Below are 27,495 nucleotides of genomic sequence, written 5' to 3' on the forward strand. Positions count from 1 at the left end.
CAGCGTGGGACAAGGGCTCCGTTGTCAAACCTTGCATGGAGCGGGATGGGGTGCAGGTGACAACGTCCCCAAAGTGTCCTCAGGGATGGTCCCATCCCACTGCCCGTCACTCTGCCCACCCTGCTGCTCCTCGTGGTGCCCGCACAGTGCAGGGCAGGGCCCAGGACAGCAGGGCTTTGGGGGAGCCACCTGCCCCAGCTGCAGCTGCACACGCCTGGCTCTGGCTCTGCTCGGCTCTGGGGGGCTGGAGCTGCACCCCGGGGTCCTGCTGACCCCACAGCTGGGTGGGACACGGGGGATGGAGGGTGGCTGAGGGGGCTAGGGGCAGCCACGGCCCCCAGGTTGGGGGATTGCTCCCCACACGCCCGCTGAGCCCTGCTGCGAGCCGTGGGACCTGCGCCGAGCTGGAATGGCACAGGAGGTTCCTGCACGGCTGGCATGGGGACAAAGCCCAGCTCAGCGCTGGCACAGCAGCCACGTCCTGGGCTGGGGCCAGGAGATTGTCCCGGCCCTGCACAGTCCGAGGGCTTTAAAAGGAGAGAACGAGGAAGGCGAGGAGCGGAGAAGACAAAGGATGCTGTGAGAGCCAAACGTGCTGGAGGCCAAGCCAGCGATGCCCAACACACCCCACCCGCTCAGGGGCTCCTGGGGCAGCACCTTCAGCTCCTCCATTGCTCTGAGCCGTTTCCCAAGGCTAAGCAGAGACCTTGGTGCTGGGCAGAGCTGGAGGGGCTGCAGGCACCCCTTGGGCAGGGTCCCAGCTGGTCCTGGGTGGGGTCTGTGGGGTGCCGAGGTCAGTTTTGGGTTATGCCTGTCTCCCAGATTGCCCACGTGGAGAGGATGAGTAGAGAGGAGCTGAATCTGGGCTCCTCTGAATCTTCCTGCTGTTCTCCAGCATTCAGGCAGCCCTGTCCCATCAGCCTCCGTGGTTTCTGCTGGGCACCAGCCAGGGCAGCACCCCGGGCACCCTCCCTGCTGTGTCCCCATGTCCAGCAGCTCTGCTGCAGCTGCTCTGCTTATTATCATATTTAATTGCCCTCCTGGTAACCCCAGGAAATGAGCAGGGGACGGTGAGAGCCGCAGTTTGGGATGATGTAAACACCAACTCCAGCTCTCCCTGCGCCGCGCCAAGCCGGTCCCGGAGAGAGCCGTGATTTATGGAGCCCCCCAGCCCTGCCCCCAGCCTGGGCTGCGAGTTTAATCCAGGGCTGCAAATTCAACATAAATCACTTGATTAAAAGCTCTACTTAATTTAAAGGGGGTGGGGGGTGGGCAGAGTGCAGCTGATCGATTTAATTTACACCGGGAAACAGCAACAAGCAGATGCATTTAAAAAGGCCGGCGAGGCCGGTGATGCTGCAGCTGCTTCAGCCGCCTCAGTTTAACCATTTCATGGCTCTGGAGGGGCTGGCAGCCCCTCTCACCCCCTCCCTCCATGCACGGCCAGCCCAATCCCACACCACTGCCCAGGCCTCGTGGGGTGCAGGGCGCTGGAACATTTTTATGGCAAGCGCCAGAGCCGTGAAAAACAGAATTCCCACAAAAGCAGCTGCTATCCCGGCTGCTCCCTGAGCACCATCTTCCCAAAGTGCTGCCTGGATGAGCCTGAGCCCCCAGAGCCCCCTCCCCATCACCCCCCGCCCAGGGACAGGCCGTGGGTGGCCAAGTGGCGGTTGAAGTCTTTAATAATTACAAGAATTCCAGATTCATTACAGAAGAGTTTACAACAAATAATATTTCTCCATACAAAGGCAAAATAAACTTTTCAAGTAACAGCGGCCTGGCTCCAGCGTCTCCACACCGGCGGCAGGGATTTTGGGCAGGGGGCGGGTTCAGGTGGCTCCTGCCCCAGCCAGGGAGCGCCCCGTCCGTCTGTCTGTCCGTGCAGGTGGAGCTGGGGCACGGGACAGCCTGGGGAGCACGGACGGGCAGAGCTGGGGTGAGGCTGCCCCCCTGGTAAGGCACTGGCAGGCGCTGCCCGGGGAGCGGGGCTGGCACCGAGCGGGGCTGGAGCCCCCTGGCACCGCTCCCCCCAGGGCAGGGCAGGGCTGGCAGCCCCCTCCTCCCTCCCCAGGGCACCCCCAACACGGTGCCACGGGCACTGGGCAGCCCCAGCCCCGCTGGAGCCCCGGGAGGGGACGTGGGGCCAGGGCAAGGCCAGGCACGTAATGACAATAGATTCCCAAAAGGCATCGACACGTTATTATTATTGTTTAATACAACCCCATATAAAACTGAAGCAGCAGCAGCAATTCTTATCGAGGGACCTAAACTGAAATAGGTTTAGAACATAATTTAAAAAAATAAAAACAGCAAAAATAGCAAAATATATGACTTTTTTTTTTTTTTATAGCAACTGATATCTACCAGCCACTAGTACCTTCCTACCAAACTGGTATATCTCTGGTAACAACCCTTTTTAAAAAGACATGTAAATATATATTCATATTTATACATATTTTTCGTTATGTACAGGGGGCTCTGGGTTTAGCACGGGTGGGTTCGGTCGCCTCTGAGCAGTGCAGGGCTCCTGCCCTGGGTGTGCTGGGCCTGGCTCAGCAAAGCCCACAGCTGCTGGTCCTGTGGCCTGGGGGCGTCCTGGGCAGAGAGGGAGCCCCACATCACGAGGCTCCCAGCACACAGTGAGGCTCCTGGAACGCCAGTGAGACTCTGGGTACACCAGTGAGAATCCTGGCACACAGTGAGGCTCCCAGCACACCAGAGAGACTCGTGGCACACCAGTGAGGCTCCTGGCACACCAGTGAGAATCCTGGAACGCCAGTGAGGCTCCCAGCACACCAGTGAGGCTCTTGGCACACCAGAGAGGCTGCTGGCACGCCAAGGCTCCCAGAGTGCCAAGGCTCCCCCCTCGTGCAGCCGCAGGAGCCGGGTGCTGCTCCCGGCTCACCGGGTTCTCCGCGTGGCAGACCAGCCTGGCTCCCTGTGCCCGACCAGGATGTGCCATCCCAGGATGCCTGGCTGGCTCTTTGGCCATGCACTGCCCACGGGAGAGGATTTCAGCTCAGCCAGGTGGGAACACTCAAGCACGGAACTCATGGAAAAGAGGTTGAAAAACGAAAGGAGGAAACGCCATGGAAACCCTTTGGGCTGTGGAGAGCTGACACGAGCGGCAGGAGAAGCTGGCAGGAGGTGGGTGGTTTTGGTTACGTGAGATGCTACGGATGTCTCTGAACCCTTTCTGCAACAGCTCAGCACAACCAGGCTGTGCAGGCAGCGTCCACGGGCACGGCACGGCGTGGCACGGCACGGCACGGCACCCCTGGCAGTTCCACCCTCAGTGTCGCTTCAGTCCACCATTGCTGTGCTGAGGGGGCAGCTTGGGAAGGCACGGCTCGTCCGGGAGCGGGTCGTGGGAGAACACAGAGTCCTCTCCCGAGGAGCAGGTGGAGCTGCGTGTGTCCGGGAAGCCAGGAGAATACTGATCCAGCGGCATGGACAGGTCCAGGTACTCCTGAGAGGGACAAACCCCAGCCACGGGCTCAGGAAGGGGCTGGGCAGCCCCCAGGGAGTGCCTCGCCCAGGTGCCACATCTCCTACCTGGTTGGAGGTCATGGCCACGATCCTGTCCAGGTCTTCCACCAGCTGCTTGAAGGTGGGTCTCTGGGAAGGGACGGCGTGCCAGCAATCCCGCATCATCATGTACCTGCCAGGGCAGGGCCAGGCAGGGGCTCAGCCAGGGGCAGGCGGCTGGGACCCCCACCCACGGGAGCAGAGAAGCACCAGGAATGTGTGCCCAGTGTCCCTGTGCCCAGGCTGGACCCACGGCCAGTGAAGATGCTGCTCCAGGAGGGTTGAGGGTAATCCCCCGTGTGCAAGGAAGGGAAACCTCCCGCCTGCCCTCAGGACCAAGGGAGGAGCATGGACACACTTTGGGCTGTTCCCTGGGCTGGGGTCACCCTGAGTTTCCCTCCTGTCCAGAGAGATGCTGATTACTGCACATCTGGTTGACTGATGGGTTTTGCAGGGTTGGGAACTGCTGGGACTGTAACTCCAAACATCTGCCTGCCACCCTCCATGCCCCAGCCCGCCTTCTGCACCCAGCAATGGCACCCAGAGACTCCAAACCCCTCCTCCCCATCCCAGCACTGCACTCACAGCTCGTTGGTGCAGTTGCTGGGCTTGTCCATCCTGTGACCTTCCTTCAGCAGCTTGAAGAGCTCCTCAACAGGCACACCGGGGTAGGGTGACCCACCCAGTGTGAAAATCTCCCAGAGCAGCACCCCGAAGGACCACCTGGGAACACAGGGCAGATGCTGGGGCACTGGGGTGCTGACACCCCGCTGGGCCCCAGTTTGGGCACGGTGAGAGGCTGGTTTGCTGGGAGGAACAACCATCCACAGCTTCGATTCGCTTTGCAGGATAAATGAGTGCCAGCACCAAATACAATTGGGATTAAAAACCTTTGGTTGGCTGACACCAATTGTAATTTCATTAAATCAAGGCCAATCCCATCCGTGCAGCTCCCCAGCAGTCCCTACTCACACATCACTCTGGTGGGTGTAGATTCTGTCAAAGAGAGCCTCGGGGGCCATCCACTTCACTGGCAGGCGACCCTGGGACACAAAACCCACAGTGGCTCCGTGGCTGGGAGGGAACCTGGGGCAGGGGTGAGCCCTGCATGCCTGTGGCATTCCCAGCACAGACTGGAGCCTCCCCACCCTCGCACACCACTCACATTTGTCGTCTTCTTGTAGTAATCGATGTGGTGGATGTCACGGGCCAGCCCGAAGTCAGCGATCTTCATCACGTTGTCCTCTGTCACCAGCACGTTCCTGGCTGCCAGGTCCCTGTGGATGCACTGACCGAGCACGGGGCTCTCAGTACCACGATGGGACAGGCAGGGAGGGAAGGGTGCGTGCCCCAGGCCCAGCTGCTAGGCTCCCCATCCCACCACAGCCTCCTGGGAGCTCCTCACCTTCTTGGAGGCCAGGTACTCCATGCCCCGTGCCACCTGGTAGGCACAGGAGACCAGGTCCTTGAAGGAGAGCTGCTCCTCGGGCACTCGGGTGGGGTTGTAGCAGTACTCCATGCCCGGGGGCCGCCGTGCCTGCAGGTACTCCCGGAGGTTGCCCTTGCTGGCATATTCCACAATCACATAGAGAGGTCCTGAGGGGAAGGTGGGATGTGAGGCTGGAAGGTGGAGCAGGGTGCTGTCCCTCCCAGTGGACAGCAGCTGGAGGGGTGGCAGAGGGGACACCTCCTCCCCACTCGTGCACCCTCACCATCCTGCGTGCAGGCTCCCAGCAGGTTGATGATGTTCTTGTGCTTGCCAATCATCTTCATCATCTCCATCTCAGAGATGAGGTCAGACAAGTCCTTCTCCGTGGCGTCGGCTAAAGTGGAGAAGGCAGCACTCAGGGGGTGCCAGGCTGCTTTGCACACTGCAGACCCCAGCCAGGGCTGCGGCATCACGCCAGGACCACCCTTCTTGCCACCACTTACACTTGAGCATCTTCACTGCCACCTTCGTCACGCGGTTGGGCTTGTCCTTGTCAAGGCCGATGGCTTCCGCCAGCACCACCTGGCCGAAGCACCCTTCTCCCAGAGGCTTGCCCAGGATCAGCCTGCAGGGAAAACACCCCGATGCAGCAGGGCAGCAGGCTGGTCCCAGCACCAGCAGCGCCAGGGGCTGGGCTCACCTGTCCCGGGGCAGCTCCCAGCGCGGGTCCTCGGGGAGCTCGTACTCGGAGACGCCGGCCAGCATGGGGGTGCCGCTGGAGGAGAGGCGCGAGGGCCGCACCAGCATCACGCCCGAGTTCATGGAGGAGCTGGAGTCGGCCGACACCTGCAGTGGGGCCGTGGGTTACCTTCACGCAGTGCCCAGCCCGTGCCTGGCTGCCCCCGGGGGGGAGATGGTGATGGGAGCCTTCGTACCCGCCCCGCCCGCGTGCCCCGCAGTGCTGCTGCCCTCTGCGGGGGTTTGCATCGGGCTCCGTCATGCTGGAGCCCAAAATGCACAGCCTGGGAGCTCTCCCGTCTCCTCAGTGTGTCCCACGCTCCGCTCAAACCTTGAATTGTTGTAAATGCTCCTGGTTCTCCGTCAGGGAGGGATGAGGGGGAGCTGTGCAGCCCCCCTGTCGTTATGATGTTTTATGAAAAATCTTATTGCTAGGATTTTCTCCTGAGAAGCTGAGGAGCCTCAGGAAAGAAATGTAAACAATAACTATCTGTTGTTGTGGAATGCAACAGGTGCATCTTTGATTGGTCCACGTGAGATGTTTCTACTTAATGACTAATCATGGTCCAGCTGTGTGGACTCTCTGAGAGTCACGAGCTTTTGTTATTCATTTTATTCCATTCTTTACCTCTCAAGCTTTCTGACAGATCCTTTCTCTCTACTCTTTTTAGTATAGTTTTAATATAGCATTTTAATACAATAAAATATCATAATACAACAAATTGGCCTTCTGAAACATGGAGGCAAGATTCTCATCTCTTCCCTCATCCTGGGACCCTCAAACACAATCACACCCCCCCACCCTGCTGACTGTGCTGCCATCGGAGGCACAGCCTGGACAGTCCCCATCCCGTGCCACAGGTGGGCACAGGTGGCACATGCAGCAGGGTGAGATGGTCCTGGGTCTTCCCATCCCTCCTCCCCCACGTCCCCTGGGAAAGGCTGGGCTCCAGGAGAGGCAGTAGGTGCAAACAAACCCCCTCTCTACTTTCTGTTACCTGTCTGCGCAGGGGGATGCTCTTGGCCAGCTTGTGCACGGCCAGCTGGCTGTTGAAGTCTGTCTTCTTGGTGGTGCTCTTCAGCTTGTAGATGATGATGGTCACCACCATGCAGGAGATGAGGAAGGCTCCGATGCAGTAGATGATGATCTCCAGGTAGAAGGGAGACGTCATCATGGCTGGGGTGTCTTCAATAGCTGGGTCGGCGTGAACAGGGTGTTTGTTAGCACCTGCCAGGCCCCAGGGAGTGGCACTGGGGAGCCCCTGGCTCGTCCCCAAGCTCAGTGGGGACCTCGGTGCAGCAGGACCTGGGGGCTGCCCCCCCACCCTTGCAGGGAAGGCGTGCAAGCAGCCCCCAGCTCATCATCCCCACGGCCAAGCAATGGCAGGCAGCCCAGGGTGGGACAGGCGTGAAGTGGGGGGACAGAGTCACCCCACAGGGATGTGGCCCCACGGGCACCTCTGGGGACAGCTGCTGTCCCTGTCTGTGTCCCAGCTGCTGTGCTCTGCCCACGCTTGGGAGCTGCAGTCCCTCAGGATGTGGGGTCACCCCGTGCACGACGGAATGGGGTGTCTGGCTGTGGAGTCCAGGCCTTACTGGTAACGACTGGGGAGAGCTGGGAGCAGAGCAGCCAGTGGCACTCCAGTGGCAATGACCTGCTGTGGGAGCCCGGGATGGTGGGACAAGGGACCCACAGCCCCTGCCTCGGTGGCTGAGGGGGTGTTGGAGCCGTGAACAGCTTGGAGCCCGTGGTGAATCCAGCAGGATGGGGCTGCCACTGCACCTCGTGCCCCCCCAGCCTGACACCCCCAAAGAGCAGAGCCTCAGAGAGAGGTGTAAGAGGGAGCTGAAGATTCCTGCCCCTCTGAGCACACCCGGCTGACAAAGCAGTGGCTGATAACCGGGAAAGTTTTGGCTGGAAAGCAGTGAGCACGCAGCACCCCAAAAGCTTTCCCACAGCTGTTATCAGGCTTTGGTCCGTGCATTGATACCGAGAGCAGCATCAATGGGGACGGGGCAGCCATCCCCACAGGGCAAGCACACACAGCCCTGGACAGCCCCACACCACAGGGCAAGGCCAGGCCCTGGCAGGGAAGGGCAGCACTGCCAGCACCCCCAAACCCCCCCGGACCCCCTGAGCAGGCAGTGCTGGCCTGGCCTGGCCTGGCCCGGGGCTGTGGGACCCTCCTGCTCCAGTGGAGCCAGCCCTGGTTTAGTTCCCCAGGTATGCATTGCCTGGGCCAGGGAGAGAGCGGGGGCAGACCCCAGCTGGGATGGAGGGGGGCACAGACCAGGGGACACTGCCCCATCTGCTCCAGCTGCAGGGCAGCCCTGCAGCACCCACGCTGACCCAGGGGACGGGGGCTGGGAAGTGCTCTCTCCCGGACCACAATGCATACATTGGAAAGGAGGGAGGAAAGGAAGAGGAGTATATACCTTCGAGAACTGTCAACCATGCAGAGTGATGGGAGATCCCAATAGAATTACCCGCCAAACATGTATACTCCCCAGCATCCTCAAATGAGACATTCCTTAAGTGAAGGACTTCCATTTCTTTGTCTGTCGTGTTAACGCCAGCCGTCTGGAAGGAAAAATGGAAGCAAAAAACGGAGAAGCAAACGACATGAGATCTTCTGGGAGGAGGCCAGAGAGGAGGGAGAGCCCAGTCTCATTTGCCAGACCCCCGGGGAGCAGACAGAGACCACTGCAGACCTGCTAGAGAGACCCTCGGGATGCCCACTCATCCCGGCGGAGCGAGGGAGATGCTGTTAAAACCCTCCACCAAACGGAGTGTCCTGCCCATCCGAGCATGCTGCCGATGGGCTGCATGGAGAAATCACCCGGGCAGAGCTGGCTGGCTCACTGACAGGGGAGGCACCAGGACAGAGACAAGAGGGTGGTGGCAGGATCTTTGGGATGACCTGAGAGTCCCCTTTTCCCAGCCCGGCAGGCGAAGAAAGAGTTGGGATTCTTCGGCTCGTGTTCACATGGTTGTTTATTACCAATTATCTAAAATATTTTCTCTCAGACATGCAGAGTACACTACACTCTGCAGAGTGCACTACACTGCCCTGAGGCAGTGCTATCTCTTTATACTAAAAACTAGGTGTACTTTATTTACAGTTATTTCCCACTTCCTATCGCCTATGTTAGACTGTCTACTTCTACTCTAAACCAATCTAAAAATGCCACCATCACCAAGAAGATGGAGATTAAAAAGAAGAAGGAAGAAGGATGGGGAATGCCCAAATTCCTCCATCTTGGGACTCCAAACCCCCGTTCTAAAAATCCCAACATTCTTCTTTTCACCTTGTGACAACTAATTAAAATTTTGTGACTTGTAATTCTTCATACAAAGTTGGTAATTTGCTCCATGGGTTAAGATCAAAATCCCAAGTGCCTTTGACTTCCTGCCAGGATCTCTGAGCCCCTAGCAGGGGCACCCAGAGGCATGTCCTGGGTTCCGACAGCAGGAGGGCAGCACAGACAGGGCATGCAGCACTGTGCCTGGACTGGCCTGATGGCAGCACCCTCAGAGACCCAGGTTCACTGGTGGCAGACCCAGCAGGTACCTGGGCTGCTCTGGTGTCTGCGTGATGGGGAGGGCAGCACACAGGACAGACAGTGGGACACGAGACAGCAGCACACAGCAGGGACACACACAGAGCACAGCGCCCAGCCGGGTATTTTTCCATGGTTGTTGCACCAGAAACAGCAGAAACAAGAGAGCCCAGAGTTTTGTCTTCCACCGCCAGGCATTCTTCCGGTTACCTGTGGCCAGGGGCCTGGTGACTGTGAGCCACGCAGACTGGTTGGCCTCGCCAATATAATTGGAAACCTTACAAACATACTCCCCGCTCTCCGCCTCTGTCACATTATACAGGGTCAGCACCTCCGCATCAGAGCTATTAATCCCCGAGTGCTGGAACAGACCAACAACACGCAGTCACACGGATGTGCCCAGGAAGCACAGCGCCCTGAGGGCTGGCGCCGGCTCTGCCAGCGCAGGAGCTGCTCCCCCCACACCCACAGGGGGTGGCAGGGACACAGGGGGGCACAGCAGGAAGGAGCAGGCAGGGATGGGGGTGTAACTCTGCTCCTGCCGCTTCCCAGCGGTCAGGAGCGCAGCTGGGATGGCTGCATGGAATCACAGAACGGGCTGGAAGGGATCCTTAAAACCCAGTGTGACCTCCTGCCACAGGAGGGATGCGGCCAGCTGAGTGGCACTGCTGGGTGGGTGCAGAGGGAGCTGCTCTCCCTGGGATGATCCAGGGCTCAGCTCCCAGCCCCAGCGCTGTGCTCAGTGCCCGGCCAGCCCAGCCAGCCCCGTGCTCTGTGCCCTCAGGGCTGCAAAGGCACCGCAGAGCCAGCACACAGCTGGCACACACAGCCCTCCCTGCTCCCTGCCCGCGGGCTGGCGATGGCTCTGGGCTCCAGCCGCCCCCAGGCCAGTGGTGCCCAGCCCCAGGGGACTCTTGTGGCTGCCTGGCTCCTACCCCAGGCCCAGGGAAGCTGCGTTGAGGCTGGGAGCACCCAGAGTGTGGCTTTACCTTCAGGATCTGCACGTAGGGCAGGTTGTCGGGGCCGATCTTGCTGCCGTTCACCTCGATGTGCTTCAGCCACTGGATGTGGGGCTGAGGGTCGCTGTAGACCTTGCAGACAAACTCCACGTTGCTGCCCAGGGCCACTGTCTTGTTGGCAGGCAGCCCTGCCTGCAGGATGGGCCGGTGTGGGGAGCGCTCTGCGGGACCAGGGCAGGGGGCACCTTACAGCGGGGTCTGGGGTGCACCCTGCCCCCTGACTGAGGTGGGCACCAATGCAACCAACGCAGCATTGGAGTCCCCTTCCCATCCCCAGAGCCTGCCTGCAGCGGGGTGACAGCATGCAGGATGGGGGACAGGTGAAACCCCGCTGTGGGGACAGGGACATCGCACCTATTGGGCAGGGTCAGAGGTCAGACAAACCTATGGAGGGCCCTGGCTGTTAACAAAGTGGCTGCCACTGTGGTGAGTCAGCATTAACAAACCCCTTTGTTCACCTCGCTGACTGTTCCCTTCAGTTTGCTCAGTGTAATCAAATTAAATCACATTTTTAATGGTTCATTTACTGGCATTTAGAGCAGCTCCACATGTGGAACTGCTCAGACCAGCCTTCCCAGCTGGGAATTATGGCTAATAAGGCGATTAGAAAAAGTTTCTGTCCGGTCTATGAAATTATTTTCACCACAATTAAAAACTCCCAGAACAGGGTGGGGCGAAACTCTCTCTGCCTTGCTGTGCTGCAGACGTGCACACCAGGGCAGGAGGCCAGGGGGGTGGGAGATGGCCTCAGGGATGGGAGATGGCCACAGGGATGGTGGGCAAGCCCCAACCCACCCATCCCTCCAGGATGCAGCAGCCACTGCTGCTTGGGAAGGCTGAGGGGGAGGATGGTGTGGGGTGAGCCCCGTGCCCTGCACTCACCCACGACATCCAGCTGGTAGGTGTGGTTGATGCTGCCATACTTGTTCTCCACGATGCAGGTGTAGTTGCCCTTATCAGATGGCACCACCGAGTCCATGATGATGCTCCAGGTTGCCTGGCGGACCTGGGGGCACGGGGAGCACAGAGCCAGTTATGTGCAGCACACATGAGCCCCAGGCCCTGCTCATCTCAGAGCTGCTTCAGCCCCTGGCACGGGCAGGACATAAATCTCCCTTTGAGGTCACCTTTCTCTTCCCTACACAGGGGCTGTAATTGCTGCCGGCTGTCCCAGGAGGGACAGGAGCCACGGAGCCAGCTGTGCTGAGCAGCAGATGTTGGCCAAGCACGATGGGCTTGCTTGGTGTGGGGGGACACCCCTCCCTGGTGGCCCCTGTGTGTGCAGGGAACAGACCAGCACTACTCCTCCTGCAAGAGCTGCCTCCCTGGCTGGCCCTGGGGGTCAGACCCCACTGCTGCCCATGGCCTGTGGGTCTGTGCTGGGCAGTGGGCAGCTGCAGCCTGGTGTCCTGCACCCAGGGCACTCTCTGGGTGCTGCTGACCCACTGCATCTCCTCTGGGAGAGTCTCAGTGGCCCTGCTGGGAAGAGCAGGGCCCTCTGGCCCCAGGGCTCTCCAAGAGCCAGCCCTGTCACTGCCAGCTCCAGCTGTGGCTCCTCATGGCAAACCCTCCTTGAGCCCAGCTGGAAACTGGTTATTTCCACAGTCCTGCATTTCAGCCCTGCTGGCTAGCTGGGGCACTGTGCTGTCACAGCTGCCAGCAGCCCCTGTCCTCCCCACCCGTGAGCCATGTCCTGGGTGAGCCTGTGTCCCTCCAGGACACACAGAGCTGGAAGCTGTGACCTGGCTGCATTCCTGCTGCTGCCCCAGACTGCTGGCAGGAGCCCTGGCATGCAGGGCCACGCTTGTGACACGTGGCATGTGACACCGTGGTGGTGGTGGCCCCAGAGCCCCCAGGGCTCCCATCCTGGGAGACACAGAGGGCTCTGAGCCCCAGGCAGGCTGCAAAAACAAAGAGATGGCAAAAGGGGACAGTGCTGCCCTCCTGCTGATCATCCCCTCCCCTGGGGAGAAAAGGAACTCAGGGGTGCTGGTCTGGAGCTGTGAGAAGGGGAAAGCCAAGCTGCCACCCCACCCAGGTGCCATCTGCAGCCTGGCTCTGCTGTGGGTGCTGGGGAAGCAGCACCCAGCTCCTCCCCAGCTCAGGGAGCCAATATGGGCCCCAAACATGGCCTGGAGCACCCCCACCAAGCACTGCCAGGCATGGAGGGGCTCCTCCAGCCCCAGGGATGCCCAGACCCCTCTCCTTGCCCGGGCCCCTCTCCTTGGCGGGGGATTAGGAGGAGGTGGCTCCTCGGCACAAGCCCCCTCCCCCAGGGCTGAGCTGGTACAAACATGACCCAGAAGCAGGTCACTGCCTAGGGCCACTCCCAAGCAGCAATGTCACAGGGGCCCATCTGCCCTGCTGGGGTGCTGGGGATGGGGGCTCGGTGCCTGTCCAGCTGCAGAGCCCTGTCCCAGTGCTGCCCCTCCCCAGGAGCCCCCAGCCCTGCACAGAGCTGGGGGCTGTCCCCCAGTGCCCCAGCTGTACCTTGTACCCCCCGATGCGGTGGTCAGGTTTGAACTCTTTGCCGTTCTTCAGCCAGCGCAGGGTGGGGTTGGGTGTCCCGCTCGATGGACATTTGAATTTCACTGTTTTGGCAGCAGGGACAGCGTGGAGCTTCTTCTCCATCTTCTCAGGATAGGTCCAGTAGGGAGCGATGGCCTCTGGGGAGCAGAGGGAGGGCTCAGCACGGCCAAACCCAGCAGCCTCCTGCTCCCAGAGCAACCCAAGGATGCCCAGAGCAGGGCTGAGACAGGAATCAGGAGAGATGCCTGCAGCCAAGGCCAGCTAAAGCAGGGAGGGGAGCTCTGGGACACGGGGCATCACCCACGAGACAGAGCAGCCCCTTCCCTGTGGGCTGGATGTACCAGCAGTGACCCCAGTGCAGCCGTGCTGGCACAGCCCCTTGCTCTGACCCAGCTGCTGCACCCAGCCCTGCTCTCCCCACTGTGCCCTCGCCACTGCCAGGTGCCCTGGGCTGCTTGCCCAATCCCTGGGTGATGCCTGTGTGCACCCAGCCTCCCCCTGCCTGGCCACAGGGCAGCCCCGAGGGCAAGCCCAGCGCGCACGTACGGTTCGGCTTGGTGTTATCCGCCTCCTTCTCCTCCGACGAGGAATCATCTTCATCATCATCATCCTCTGCAGAGGGGAGAGCGTCTGCAAGAGAGGCAAGAGCCCTGCTGAGTTCCTGTGTGTGAGGGGAGCTTTGTGGCTGGTGGGCCTGGAGCACGGTGGGTGGGTGGGTGGTGGGGGCTGTGCCTGGTGAGGTGGGAGGGCAGGGCGGTGCTGGTGCCCAGCAGGGACGTGGGGATCCAGGGAAATACTCCACACAATCCCCAGCACAGCCAGGGCTGGCAGCCCACCATCCCAGTGCCTGCAGCCATTGTGAAGAGATTTGCTGTCAGCGGTGACTTCAGAGCTCCTCACCCCATGTCTGGTGCCACCAACACCCCTGGGGTGGCAGCCAAGACCCGTGAGCACAGACATGTCCCCACCTCGAGCATTCCTCCCTCTCCAGCCTCACACTCCATCAACACCACTGCAGACCACAGCTCCCACCCAGCACGTGCCCCTTCTGGGGCAGCCCTGCAGCCTCCCACCCGCTCAGATAAACGTGAGATGATTTCTGGCTGCTTCTCCCCGCACTGAGTGCCCACAACGCCACAGCACCACACTGGAAACTCTTCTGGGCATCGCAAGGTGCAGGTCAGCAATGAACTCACTGTGCATGACCAGCGTGTGTGCAGGGGCCTGCAGGGGTGTGCAGGGGTGTGCAGAGGTGTGCAGAGGTGTGCAGAGGCAGCCTGCTCCTCGCTTCACAGCCCGGCCCCGCGGCTGCCCCGTCCCTGCACAGCCGGGGCTGCTACAAACCTGAGATGTTCACGGAGAAGTAGGTGGTCTCGCTCCCCGAGGGGCTGTTGGTCATGCAGGCATAGAGCCCCCCTGCAAGGTGCAGGTCAGCCCTGAACTCACTGTGCATGACCAGCGTGTGTGCAGGGGCCTGCAGGGGTGTGCAGGGGTGTGCAGAGGTGTGCAGAGGTGTGCAGAGGCAGCCTGCTCCTCGCTTCACAGCCCGGCCCCGCGGCTGCCCCGTCCCTGCACAGCCGGGGCTGCTACAAACCTGAGATGTTCACGGAGAAGTAGGTGGTCTCGCTCCCCGAGGGGCTGTTGGTCATGCAGGCATAGAGCCCCGAGTCCTCGGGCACCACGTCCCTGACCTCTACCTCGTCCCCGGTGATGCGTGTGCGGTTGTTCTCGGCCAGCTGGATGCCGTCACGCACCCAGTTGATGCTCTGGACGTCATCCCGCAGCCGGCAGCGCAGCTGGAGGAGCTCACCGGGGTGGGCCGAGTACGACTCCACTTCGATTTTTGCTTTGGGCAGAGCTGGAGGAGTTAGGGGAGAGAAGAAGAGAAAAAAAAAAAGGAGAAAAGGAAGAGACCAAAGAAAAACCATGCTGCTGCTGCTGCTGCTGCTGCTACCTGGTTAATGAGGCGACATGCACTGCTGGGATGCTCCCACTGCTGGGACGTTCCCACTGCTGGGATATTACTGCTGCTGGGATGCTCCCACTGCTGGGACGTTCCCACTGCTAGGATGCTCTCACTGCTGGGATGCTCCCACTGATGGGATATTACTACTGCTAGGATGCTCCCACTGCTGGAACGTTCCCACTGCTAGGATGCTCCCACTGCTGGGATATTACTGCTGCTAGGATGCTCCCACTGCTGGAACGTTCCCACTGCTAGGATGCTCCCACTGCTGGGATATTACTGCTGCTGGGATGCTCCCACTACTGGGATGCTCCCACTTCTGGGATATTCCCACCGGATGCTCCCACTGCTGGGATGCTCCCACTGTAGCACCAGGGACCCCAGCACCCAGGGGACAGAGCCCACGGCAGCAGCAGAGTGTTCCCACTGCTGGGATGCTCCCACTTCTGGGATATTCCCACCGGATGCTCCCACTGCTGGGATGCTCCCACTGTAGCACCAGGGACCCCAGCACCCAGAGAGCCCACGGCAGCAGCAGAGCAGAGCAGAGGCAGAGGCTGCGAGCTCCCCAAGCAGCACCAAGTGCTTCCCTCTGCAGCAGCACCTGCTTGGAGCCCGGGCAGCTCCACAGCCCTCACCCTTCTCGGCTCTTAATGAGCTTGACAGGGCAGGGGCTTCCCAACAGGGGAGAAACAGGCAACAGTGACACCTCAGTGCTGCTGTATGGCAGGATCCAGCCTCTGCCAGAAGCATCCCAAATCCCTGCACGGCTCTGCCACCTCGCAGGGGTCTGGGGATCCCTACCACCACAAGCGGGCAGCCAGCAAAGCAGGCCAGGGTCCCCATGCCACCAGGACCCCCACCCTGGTTAGAGCAGGGCACTGCAGGGGTGAAAGGGCAGGACAGCAGGCAGGGAGCAGGGGGGACAGGTGAGCCCAGGGAGCTCAGGCCAGACAGGCCACGGCGTTCCCATCCGCAGCATCCAGGCAGGGGAGCCGAGCTCCCCGAGGTGACGCTTGTGTGAGCAGCACAAAGATCCTTTCTCTCCATCCTGCTGTGACACAATCTCATCTCTGCCAGCCCTGAAGTGTCCAGGGCTCTGTCCTCGAGTCCTGCCCTCCACGGTGGGTGCTGCACGAGCAGCTCTCCTGGTGCCAGGCTTGGGGAAGACGCTGGGTTTCAAATCACCTCTTCAAATTCCACAGCCCACGGAAGGGTCCAGGCGGCTGCAGCTCTGCAGAGGCTCCCTGTGATGATGTGGGTGGATGCAGTGTGATCATCATCCTACACTGAGCTCTACAGGTTGGTGGGCACAGCTCCAGAGCCCAACTCTTCAGGTAGGCACCCCTTGACCTCTGCCTTCTCCCTGAAGATGTGTGGTTTTGGCCAGCTGGATGCCATCGGGATGCTGTGGGAGCAGCACGAAGGGGCACAGGACACTGCTGCAGTCCTCTCAGGGGCTGGAAAATCCCAATACACACAGCAGAACCAGCCAGGAGACGTTGAAGCTTCAGCTGATCTGCAGCTCGAGGGCTGAGCCCCCCAGGATTTCTGAGTGCCCAGTGAGCCAGACAAGAACAACCTCTGCTCCCTGCTCTGCACGTGTGCCCTGAACAGCACCGAGCAGCTCGCCCTGGGCCAGTGCAGTGGCACAGGGTCTCTGCTGGCACAAAACGCCCCACAGAGGAGCCAGGGCATGCAGGCAGCACAGGACCAGGACCAGCAGCGAGGCCTCACTCCTCCCTGCTCCTCCCTGCTCCCCACAGCCACTCTGTACAGCCAAAAATGAAACCTCGGCCCTCCAGAACTCTGATTCACCGCACCGCGACCTGCACTTCACTTTCTGGCCACTTCTCTTTGCCTTGGACTGATGAGAAGCTTCATGGGAGAAACATTCATGAGCAGCTCCAGAGTTTCTCCTCTTTCCTTTGCTCAGCACTTGAAGGAAAACAGCGGGATGGGGCAGAATTCCCTTTCCTCAGTTGCTGTAACACCAACGCCAGGGCTCCAGTTCATCCGTGAGAAGTTACAAAACATTTTAATGTGGAAGGAGAAGACCGATGGGAGCTCCTTTGGTGGTGGGGAAGGGTCTTGCTTTCCAATCGTGTTTTCCCCTGGTTTTCTCCCACAGGACAGGCATTTCTCACAGCTCTGGTTTGTGTTCCAAGCGATCAGTCACAGGCATGTCCGAAGGCTCACAAAGCAGTGACATCCCATCCTGTCCCCCTGAACCCCCGGGGCTGGGCAACACCACATCCTCCTGCCCATCCCCACTCCCTCCTCACACAGAGCAAGGTCAGTGGGCAACAAACAGCCATGAAACCCAAACCAGCATGAGCCCAGTGCTGCAGCCGTAGCTGCTCTTATCTGGCTCCCAGCTCTGCCCCTTCCCATGCATCAGCAAACTTCCCTATGGAACAGAACAACCCTGCAGGGAAAGTGGGATGGCCACTCCCACTTTGGGATGTGTGATGAAGCTCCACCAGCACCCCACACCTGTGCACTGTGGGGAAGGCTCCTGGGGATGGAAAAGGCCTTTGGAGCAGGGGAAAGCTCAGGAGACCCCAGCCTGATGCCAGAGCTTGAGAAGGCAGCACTCCAGGTTCAGGAGTGTCATAGCTGCTCTTATCCGCCTCCCAGCTCTGCCCCTTCCCAGGCATCAGCAAAGTTCCCTATGGGACAGAACAACCCTGCAGGGAAAGTGGGATGGTCACTCCCACTTTGGGATGTGTGATGAAGCTCCACCAGCACCCCACACCTGTGCACTGTGGGGAAGGCTCCTGGGGATGGAAAAGGCCTTTGGAGCAGGGGAAAGCTCAGGAGACCCCAGCCTGATGCCAGAGCTTGAGAAGGCAGCACTCCAGGTTCAGGAGTGTCCCTTTCCAATGGCCACAGGTCCTTGGGAACACCATGGAAGTGCCACTGCTCCTTCAGACCCTTGGGTCCCAGCCTGGAGCTCCACCAGCACCCCACACCTGTGCACTGTGGGGAGGCTCCTGGGGATGGAAAAGGCCTTTGGAGCAGGGGAAAGCTCAGGAGACCCCAGCCTGATGCCAGAGCTTGAGAAGGCAGCACTCCAGGTTCAGGAGTGTCCCTTTCCAATGGCCACAGGTCCTTGGGAACACCATGGAAGTGCCACTGCTCCTTCAGACCCTTGGGTGTGGAGCCAGATCCCCTCCCAAAGCTTCCAGCTCCCTCCAGCCCCACTGAGCCAGGGGCTGGTTTGCACCAGCAGCATGACTGGGGCACGGAGGTGCCAAGGTGATGGACAGAGAGGGGAGCAGAGGGCATAGTGTGGCTGCCCTTGGTCACCCATGGCATGAGAGGGGAGCAGAGGGCACAGTGGGGCTGCCCTTGGTCACCCATGGCATGAGAGGGGAGCAGAGGGCACAGTGGGGCTGCCCTTGGTCACCCATGGCATGAGAGGGGAGCAGAGGGCACAGTGGGGCTGCCCTTGGTCACCCATGGCATGAGAGGGGAGCAGAGGGCACAGTGGGGCTGCCCTTGGTCACCCATGGCACTCCTCTGGCACTTGGGATAAGGTGGAAAACATGGCCTGGTGGGAATGGCCCAAGAAGGAACTCACAAGCTAATGAGCATGGCCAGGCTTGCTCAGCCTCTCGGTGGGACTGGCATGGCACAGATGGCACCGGGGGCACTGAGAGCTGCTGGTGTGAGCCGTGGCACTGGCGTGGCCTCCACTTTGGTTCATGATTGCTGGTCTCATTAGCCTGATACCTCCCTGTCTCATCCCCCTCTGCTTTCCTGTACCTTCAAGCACAGCCCCACGGCAGACCCCCACAGCACAGCCTCGCCATGGGCACGAGCCAGGCCCACAGGGGCACCTCTCCAGAGGTTCCTCAGCCAGACCAACACTTGTCTCCCATCCCTGAGGCTCCGGCTGCTCCCAGCACTGCACAAAGGTCGGTCAGTGGGAGTCCTCACCTCAGCTGGGAGCAGCAGGGCTTTGAGCAAACAGGGAGCAGAGCACAGCAACACCAGTCCCACAGCCCCGTCCATCCCAGGGGACAGGAGGGCTCATGCCCACGGGGAACCCCAAGGTCCCCAGGGAGGCAAGGGGCAGCTCCAGCCCACGGTGCCTCCGTGGGCACCCCCAGAAGCTGCGCAGCCGTGGGTTTATTACTTTGTTCCAGCTTTGAAATGGAACCGGGAGCGGAGCCGAGCCCTGGGGCCAGATGGAGAGTGTCACCAAGCGCACACAACTGTCACCAGCTCCCCGGGGACAGCAGGGACAGGGGCAGCCCTGAGACAGGAGCTGCCCGTGCTCACTGTGCCCCCAGGCTGGGCACACACGGCGGGGAGCCCGGGCTGCACCCTGCAAGCACAGAAAGCCACAGGCCGCGCTGGCTGTGGCGATGGTGGCGATGGCAATAAAGGGGCCAACAAAGCGGCGCGGGGACAATGCGGGCGGGGGGCGCGGAGCCGCAGGCGCCGGTTGCCCTGGAGACCCCAGCGGGGCTTTCCGAAGGTATTTCCTGAAGAAAAAGCACACACATGCCCGGCAGCCCCACTAATCCCAACAGGAAGCGCTCACCGGGGACGTGGGGATTGGCTTCTTTTTTGATTTAAACAGCTCCGCGTCCCCCCAGGCCGGGCTGTGCCGGGGGCACGGCCCGAGGTGCAGCATCCCTGCGTGTCCCTGGATGCAGGGAAAGGCTGCAGCAGGGAGATGCCAGCAGATGAGCATCACAAGGCACTCAGGGCACCCCCAGCTCCTGCTGCCCGAGCCAGCCCGGCTGCTCCACACCCTCCGCAGGGAGAAGGGATTTATGTCCCGCTCCAGGCTCTCCGGCTCTCCCAGCCTGCACCGCAAATGAAGCAGCACTTAATTAACAGGCGCGTTGGGAGTTTAAAAGCTGTCAGGACAAACCCACCCCTTCCCCCCGGCCCCGCTCAGAGCGCTGGAGGCAGCGGCTTGGGGCACAGACCCCTCTCCATCGGCTCCCCCCGGCCATGGGGTCACAAGACAACACCCCAAGCCGCAGTTTTTGGCTGGCTTTGCCCATCCTGGCTCTCTGCTGGAAGCGAGTGCATGTTCCTGTGCCCACCTCCCTCCTGCACACACGGGGGGCTCCCCACTCGGGGACCCTCCTGCTCCCCCCGGGGCAGCTCCACAGCCCAGGCTCTGGCAGAGTACAACTCTTATTTGTTTTTTTTTGCTGCTCAATTAAAGGCTGGAGTGACAGCATCCGAGTGGAAAGGCGGGAGGAGGGAACAATGCCGGCCCGGCAGGCTGGGAGGGGATGGCGGCGATGCCCTGGAGGACACAGCCGGGACTGGACTGAGCAAAGGGGTCTGGGGGTGCTGCTGGGCCCCCCGAGCTCCGGGAACACTCCTGGGCTGCTGCCATCAACAGCAGAAAAGCAGGAGGCTGCAGGCTTGGCAGGGAATCACTGGGCTGCTTGCGGGGCTCCAGCAAGGAGTCAGCTACTCCAAAAGGGATCCCCTGGGCTCCCCGAGGCACTGGGGGGGAGACACCTAGAGCTCCAAGAACAAGGGGGCACAGGGAAACGGGGAGGGGGACAGAGCCGAGGGTCAGCACTGGGGACAAGCCAAAAACCCTCGTGGGCTCCCCCAAACTACCTGGGCTGAGCACATTGCCTGCCCCGACTGCTGGCTCCTGCAGGGTCCAGAGCAAGACCCCCTGGACGAGCTGGGGACAAGACCCCCTGGGCGAGCTGGGGACAACAAAGCCCCGAGAGCCAGAGCCCCTGCTGGCCCCGCAGATGGCCGGGGAGGGGGTTAAGCCTGTGGCCAGCTGGGCAGGCAGCAGCCCTGGGAAATGGGGCAGACCCCCGCCCCTGCCCCATGGGGAGGGGGCTGCAGCCCAACCCCCTGTGCTTTGGAGTGCAAACACATCCCCCGGGGGAGTGTCTGCTGCACTGGGGCAGTTTGGGGTGCAGTGTGTCCCAAAAGCAGCTGCCCAAGGCAGGACCCCCCTGCCCCAGGACAATCTGCAGGGCCAAGGCAGCCCCCTGCGAGGAGATGCCTGAGCAGCGGCTGGGACAATGGCAGACAAGGAGAGAGGGGGAGAAAAAAAAAAACCTTGGCAATTTTCTGCAGGTTTCTATTTAACCTGGAGACAAAGAGCGGCTTTGTGCGAGGGAGGGACAGAGGCTGCGCATGGAAATTTCTTGGCTTTTCCCCTTAACCAGGGTTTTTTCACCACCTCCAAATTTAGGTAACTATAAAACGCAGTAAATGCCTGTTAATGTTTTATTTGCTCCAGATTTTTTGGTACTGGGAGGGAGCCCCTGACAAGCAGAGCTCCCAAACTCCCTCCCACACCACAGGGAGAGGGGGGCCAGTGCTGAACCCCCCTCCACGTGAGGCCAGGCCGCTGGCCGGCCGCGGGGGATTACTCCTCCCTGAGAAGGGAGCTTAGCTGCCTCAGAACCGGGAGTAAACTGAAACCCCATAAACATGCAGAACAAAGTCCGGGAAAGCTGCTGCCTCCACCACTGAGGGACTGAGCATGGTGCTGCTGCCCCCGGCGTGATGGGGGATGCTCCTGAGTCAGGGGGGAAGCACAGAGACCTTGGCCCCCAGGCCACCATGGCCCTCAGCATGGCAGCTGAACCCCATCCACACCCCTGGGGACCCCAAAATCCCTGGGGCTGGGTCGGAGCCTGCCCCTGAGAGATGCTGGTGGCTCAGCCCTGGCTGCAGCTCCTGGCCCAGCACTGGCTCTTCCCATCCCACACGTCCTGCTGGGAACATTTTGTTCCCACCAGTCGGCTCTGGAGCCAAGGGACGGATTCTGCCCCAGCCGGGCTCCCGCTGTGGCACTAATTGGGCAGCCCTGGTGAGAACCGTGTCGGGAAACGTTTCCAGAGGTTATTGTTAGCCCTGGCATGAGGCTGGCGAGGAACCAGCTCCCTCCTCTCCAACCTCTCCTCCTCCACTGCCACCGCCTGACGCGGCTCCCAAACCCTCCGGGAGCTGCAGGGCTCCTCATGCACCCCAAAATTCACCTATGCTCCGTCAACTCCCCTCAACCTGAACACCCCAACACTTTTCTCAGTGCCACAGCCGGGGTTGGGGCTGCAGGTGGTGCTCTCCCGGCAGCACAGAGCCATCCTTACCCCAAACACTGCCAGGAAACCTCTTCCAGGAAGAGCAATCTCCCGAGAAAAACATGTTTACCACTGTCAACCGCATTGTTTACAGATGCGGGGAGCAGGCACGCCAGTGGAAAAATCTCAGCAATGGGCTTCACTTCACTTCCCTGTGAGTAAAGCTCTGCCCAGGCTCCTCTCCAGAGCTGCAGCTCCCCAGGGAGCACGCATGGCTCCGGCTGTCTCCTGGGGTGTCACCTCACAGGGTGTGACCTGTCACCAGGGTACCTGCTGCTCCAGTCAGAGAAGCCAACCCTGGCAGCCAAGGGCATCACCCAGGCATCTCCCCCGGGGCTGGTGCAGCTGCACAGGGGTCACTGGCTGGCTGCCAGCTCCCACCCCGAGCCCTGAGGGGACCCCGGGGCACCTCACAGCACCGTGCCCATGCCGGCCACACCGGCAATCTGCCTCCCAGGGTTCTGCTGGGAGGAAGGGGGAAGGGGGAGCGAGTCTTAAAAAGCAGAGCAGTGCCCACAGAGCAGACATTCTTGGGTAATTAGAACCAAAAGGAGCGAGTCGAAGTGCCGCTGCCGGCTCTGGTTATTCTCTGCCTCGCCGAGGGCCGAGGCTCCGAGGCGCCGGCGCGGGGCTCTCTGCCAGGGCCGGCTCTGCCCAGGGCCAGGCGACCCACTTGGCCCATCCCTGAGCCTTGGGGTGCCCCCACACTGCAGAGCTGAGCCAGGCTGAGGCAGGAGCACCCCCCTGGAAACTGCCACCAGCCCTGCTCCCGGGGGACAGCAACGATAACAAGGGAGGGGGTGTCCTGGTTAGGGACTGCACTCCCCAGCCCCACGGAGCAGAGATTTGGCCTGCACAAATCACATGAGCCAGTCCCAACTTTGAGCACTCCCAGCTGGGAGCAACACCGGAGCATCCCGAGGGTTTCTGCAGGCTGCATTCATCCCTAGCACTGCCAGCTGGCAAAAGCTGAACCAGCACCCTGCGCCCAAACCTCCATCACCACTATGAGCCCAGGGTCACCCCAGTGGGGCCAACAGGGTGGGAGCAGCCTCACACACACATACACACTCCAGGTTACAGATCATCACAGGGGTGACAGTGCTGTCACACAGAGTGATCCCAGCAGGGGACACAGCCCCCAGGGCTCTGCACCCTCCTGCAAACCAACGCGTCAGGGTTTGCCACAATTTTTCTCGTGGCAAAACGTCCCCAGGCACTGCTGGAGCCACACACCCACTTTTGTGCCCACACAAACCACTCTGGGAACAACATGTGCCATGTCCCCAGAGGCACCAACTCCCAAGGCAGCCGGGTGACACCACAGGTGGCACTGGGGACACAGCTGGAGCACACACCAGCCTCTGCCGCAGGGAAGAGCAGCTCGTGTGGCCCACGAGGAACACAAAGGACGAGGGAGTGGGAGCCATGCTCTTACCTTGCTCGGGCAGGGTGGGGGCCGGCCGGGCAGCGGAGAGCGCGGCTGCGACCAGCACAGCCCAAAGGAAGAGGCACCGCCAGGTCCACATCCCACTGCTGCGGCTACTGCTCGGCGACTGGGCTCCGCAACTGCCACTCCATGGGGGCCCCGGGCGGGCACAGGGGGGTCTCCGCAGGGCTGGCAGCCCCTACAAGCTGTGAAGGAGGAAAGAAGAGTCAGGCAGGGCCAGCTCCCCCACATCCCACCATCCAGTGCACGGTGTGTGCAGCTGCCATCACAGGCGGTGTTTGTCCCGCATCCAGCCCAGACAGCAGCATGTCCCTGGGTCAAGGGATGTCCCCAAACTTCGGTGGCACGTCTCCACAGACCCCTCAGCAGCCTGACATGACCTGGCACTGACTGGCAGGGTTATGTTTCCCTGTGTAAAAGCGCTGATGTGTCAAGAGAGAAACCGCTGGCGAAGCAGAACCGAATGTAAAAAGATTTCCCAGAACGGTGAGAGAAACATTAACGTCAGTTAAAGAAAGGGAGATTCCTGCTCTCCTCCTCCTGCACTTTGTCAGGTGTTGCTAACCCATGGCTTCACTGAGGGAAATCCCCTATCCAGAGCAGAATCTCATGTTGTCTGTGCCACCCCTAGCACAGCAGCTCTCACTGCAAACTCCAGCCCCCGCCATTCCCTAAAGGATCCATAGGGCACACAGCAGGCACTCCCTTGGAGAGGCCTTCCTGGAGCCAGAGGGTCAGCCAGCTGCAGCCCATCTCTTTCCACCAACAGCTGTTTTTGAAGTGGCTGTGTGGGGAGAAATCCCCCGGCATCCAGGGCCAGCTCTGCAACTCGCTCTCGTCCCTGCCAGCTCTCACGCTGGGCTCTCCAGCCCACCCATCCCCTCAGGTCCCCATCCTTTTCCAGGGGACTGCTCCGTGCAGGGCAGCTCCTGAGCTGGCTTCTGACACAGGGCAGCCCAGCAGAGCCTGATCCTGCCTCAGGGTGCTGTGGGGGCGTGCCCTCCATGGCCCTCATTCCTCCTTCCCTCCGACCATCCCTCCTTCTCTCCATGCCAGGAGCGTGGAGCCCTTCCAAGACACGTTCCAGGGGGACGCTGGAGCCCGAACCCAGCCGCCCCCGGCCAACTGCTCCGAGCCGTGCGGATGGGAACAAGCCCCTGTGCTCCACCCCCGCGCCACATCTGCACCTCGGCAGCAGCCCGGGACGAGGTCCCGACGCTGGCCATGGCTGATGGTCCCGCCGGGCTCTGCCGGGGAGATCCTGCCCAGCCATTGCACAACGCGCGCGGCCCCGGCCAGGGCGCCGCTGGCAGCGGGAGCACCGGGACAGTTACCAGGACCAGGATGCGGACAGGACAACACCATCCCACAAACCCTTCCCCGAGGCACCTCCCGGGGTACAGCTGTGCCTCCAGGCCCCTCAGCCCCTGTCGAGCATCCCAAGCTCACCCGGTTGCTGTCCCCGCCGCCGCGTGCTGCGCTGTGCCCGACCTGCCGCGGGAACAGGCGCTTCCCTTCGCCGAAAGGCGTCAGGCTGAAGTACACACTGTTAAAAACAGTGAGTAATAATCGTAGTGAGTAATAAACTGCTACTCATCCTCCCCACGCACTCGGTCCATCGAGCTCTGGCTTCTGCTGCTCCAGTGTGAGACCCTGCGTTCCCCGTGGCCTGGCTTTTCCCCAGGGATGGGCTGAGCAGCCACAAGCCCCAGAGGGTTTGGATCCTCCAAAGAGCCTCTGCACCCAAAGGAAGCCCAGCTGGGGTGTAGTTGTGGGGTCTCCAGCTGCCTCCTTCCTGCCCAACTGCTCTGGCTGGCACAGGAATATTTGGGACCCAAACTATTGACACAAGGAGGCAGGCAGGGAAAAGGGCACCCAGCAAACACTGGTGTTATCTCCAACACCAGCGCTCCCAGGCACCAGCTAGTGCTTGGAAATAGTTATTGAATGTTCAGGATTTATCAGGGTTTGGAAAGGGGAGGCAGAATTCTTTGAGGGGGGGGAAAAAAAAAAGTCTTTGGTATTTCTGGAAATTATTTTCTGTCTCTCAGTGGCTTTGTTTATCGACAGCACATGCTCCCCGGAACATGCCCTAATGCGGAGCGTCTGCGTGGGCCTCCCGAGCCGGCCCCGCGCCGAGGGGAGGGATGGAGGGATGGAGGAGAGCCCAGTGCCTCCAGTTCCTGAAAAATGAGTCAGTGCTGGCTCGCACACAGCAGAGCCCTTCTCCAGATACACCTCGGAGCGGGTGCCTTCCAGCTGATTCAGGGGCTTGACAGCAGGATATTTCCATGGCGTAGGGATCGCTCGGCAGCACAGAGCTGTCCCGTGGCTGAGAGGGTCACTGGGAAGGAGGAAGGGAGGAACAGAAGGAAGGGTGCCAGGATCCAGCAAGAGCACACAGAGATGGTCAGCTTCCCAGGGCAGTGAGGGAGAGCACAGCAGCCATGGCTTTGCTGGAGGGCAGCAGGACTGGAACGCATCCTGCCTGCTCCTCCTGGACAGGTTCAGCACCACCCGGGGGAATCTTAGTGCTCAGAGATGCTGAAGAGGCAGCACAGACCTCTTCCTCCTTCCCAAGGGAAAAGGGGAGGCTGGGGAACCCCCAACACACCTGCCCTCATAACTCCTTGGTGTCCACACGGGAAGGAGGCAAGGAAGTGGGGAGAGCGCTCCTACCTGTGCAAACAACAGCACGGCTCTTTTCCGTGTTTATACAGCTTTTATATAAATCCCAACAGGAAACCATTTGCTCTGGAGGATGGCAGCTCGGGCAGGGTGGGTCTCTGGCTCCTGCCGGGCACTGGGCACCATCCCCACTCCCCGTGGCCCCAGCACACTGCAATTTACTGCTCCGGGGTGGATTCAAACAACTAAAAACAGAAGCAGCTAGAGAGGAGCCAGGGCTAAGTGCCCCTCGGAGACCTGCCTCCAAAACTGCAATTACAACCAGCCATTACACCCACGGAGCTATTTCGGAGTGGTGATGGACAGCCCTGTGCCCATCCGTGCACCCTCCAGGGGCACACGCTCCTGTGTGCCAGGAAAGATGCTCTCACACTGCCTCTGCACACCAGGGTGTCCATGAGGAGTCTTGTGCAACCTGTCCCCCCCATCCTCAGGGACCCTGAGGGCTGCACTTTCACTCCTTGCATCTCCCACAGCCCTGAGTCACGGGGCTGAGCTGTCCCAGGGACGTGGCACAGACAGGACCTTCCCACTCGCACAGCAGATGCACCCCATGGTTCTGAGCTGAGTGGCTCTGAGTGGGGAAGCCCCTTCCTGTCCTGTCCATCTCAGGAATGCATCTGAGGTGCCAAACACAGGAGCTGGTGCTGGAGCAGGGTATCCAGCCAGGGTTGGAGCCCTGCAATGCTGTGACATCTGCAGGGGAGCCCCGATTTGATCCCTGGGTGCTGGCTGTGAGGGGCTGGCTGCTGCCATGGGCTCGCTGGGGCTGGGGGCTCTGGTTCCTTTCCTCTGCCTCCCTGCTGGGGCACAGATGCCCGAGGCATTCACCACGTCAGAATGTCCAGGCTGCCTTGGCACCAGCAGCCAGCGGGGTAACACAGCGGGCAGGAAAAGAACAGGGACAGGCCAAATCCAACAGGGAGAAGAGTCTGAGCTCAACTCCTGGCTCTGCACAGCATCAGGAGCCCGAGGTGGCAGACTGTGCCCGACCAGGCACAGTCCCTGTCCCTCAGGAGGGGAGGTGGTGACTGCCAGCAGACCACCCTGCCTGGCACAAACGTCCCCCCAGCTCCAAAGCACATGAAAAGAGACTCCTTTCCCTCTGAGGCACAACAAAAGCAGCCCTCCAGCTGCCCTTGGGGAAGAAGGACACGCCAAAGGCACAATCTGTGGGCGGCAGGAGCGAAGCCTTTCCCTTGCCCAGTGCTCCGTGCTCCAACCTGTGGCTCAGGTCAAGAACCAAGTATTTGCTGAAATAAAAAGCAAACACAACTGCACATGGAACTGTAGGGGAAAAGTGTAATGCTTAAAGCAGACACATGCTTCGAAAAATAAATATCCAACTGTGCAGCATAAAGAGCATGTTAACCCTTCCCAGCTGGCTGCCAGGACTTAGAGCTACCAGGGGCACCTCCAGCACCGAGCTGTGCGTGGGTATCCAGCGGTGGGAGAGCCTGGGACACGGGGCAGGAAGGACAGGGAAA

At 60.7% G+C, this 27,495-nt stretch overlaps 1 protein-coding gene across 5 annotated transcripts; it reads right to left on the reverse strand.

Moving 5' to 3' along the window:
* Positions 1–1,649: 1,649 nt before the first annotated feature.
* On the reverse strand, positions 1,650–24,892 carry FGFR1 (fibroblast growth factor receptor 1). Of its 5 annotated transcripts, none has more exons than XM_041424818.1 (18): positions 24,770–24,892; positions 23,309–23,505; positions 14,402–14,665; positions 13,354–13,437; positions 12,769–12,944; positions 11,161–11,284; positions 10,249–10,439; positions 8,135–8,279; positions 6,697–6,893; positions 5,661–5,806; positions 5,464–5,585; positions 5,244–5,354; positions 4,937–5,127; positions 4,697–4,819; positions 4,504–4,574; positions 4,117–4,254; positions 3,559–3,664; positions 1,650–3,472 (listed from the first exon to the last, which is right to left on the reverse strand). In XM_041424818.1, the coding sequence occupies exons 2-18, from the start codon at positions 23,397–23,399 to the stop codon at positions 3,296–3,298; spliced, it is 2,457 nt and encodes an 818-aa protein (XP_041280752.1). In that variant the 5' UTR covers positions 23,400–23,505; positions 24,770–24,892; the 3' UTR covers positions 1,650–3,295. The 5 variants fall into 5 exon arrangements, with proteins under 5 accessions (XP_041280752.1, XP_041280750.1, XP_041280754.1 ...); XM_041424816.1 differs by having other exon boundaries at positions 6,691–6,893; XM_041424820.1 differs by lacking the exon at positions 14,402–14,665.
* Between the last annotated feature and the right edge of the window lie 2,603 nt (positions 24,893–27,495).

Source organism: Onychostruthus taczanowskii, unplaced genomic scaffold, assembly GCF_017590055.1.
Source record: "Onychostruthus taczanowskii isolate IOZ18803 unplaced genomic scaffold, ASM1759005v1 scaffold84, whole genome shotgun sequence".
Classification (NCBI taxonomy): domain Eukaryota; kingdom Metazoa; phylum Chordata; class Aves; order Passeriformes; family Passeridae; genus Onychostruthus; species Onychostruthus taczanowskii.

Bases quoted from the DNA above. Each gene is read 5' to 3' on its own strand.
- FGFR1 (XM_041424816.1), bottom strand. From the start codon at position 23,399: ATGTGGACCTGGCGGTGCCTCTTCCTTTGGGCTGTGCTGGTCGCAGCC. The intron at 5,586-5,660 runs GTGAGCCCAGCC...TTTTCCCTGCAG, and splicing joins TGGGAGCTGCCCCGGGACAG to GCTGATCCTGGGCAAGCCTC. The intron at 5,355-5,463 runs GTAAGTGGTGGC...TCTCCACTTTAG, and splicing joins GGCAGTGAAGATGCTCAAGT to CCGACGCCACGGAGAAGGAC.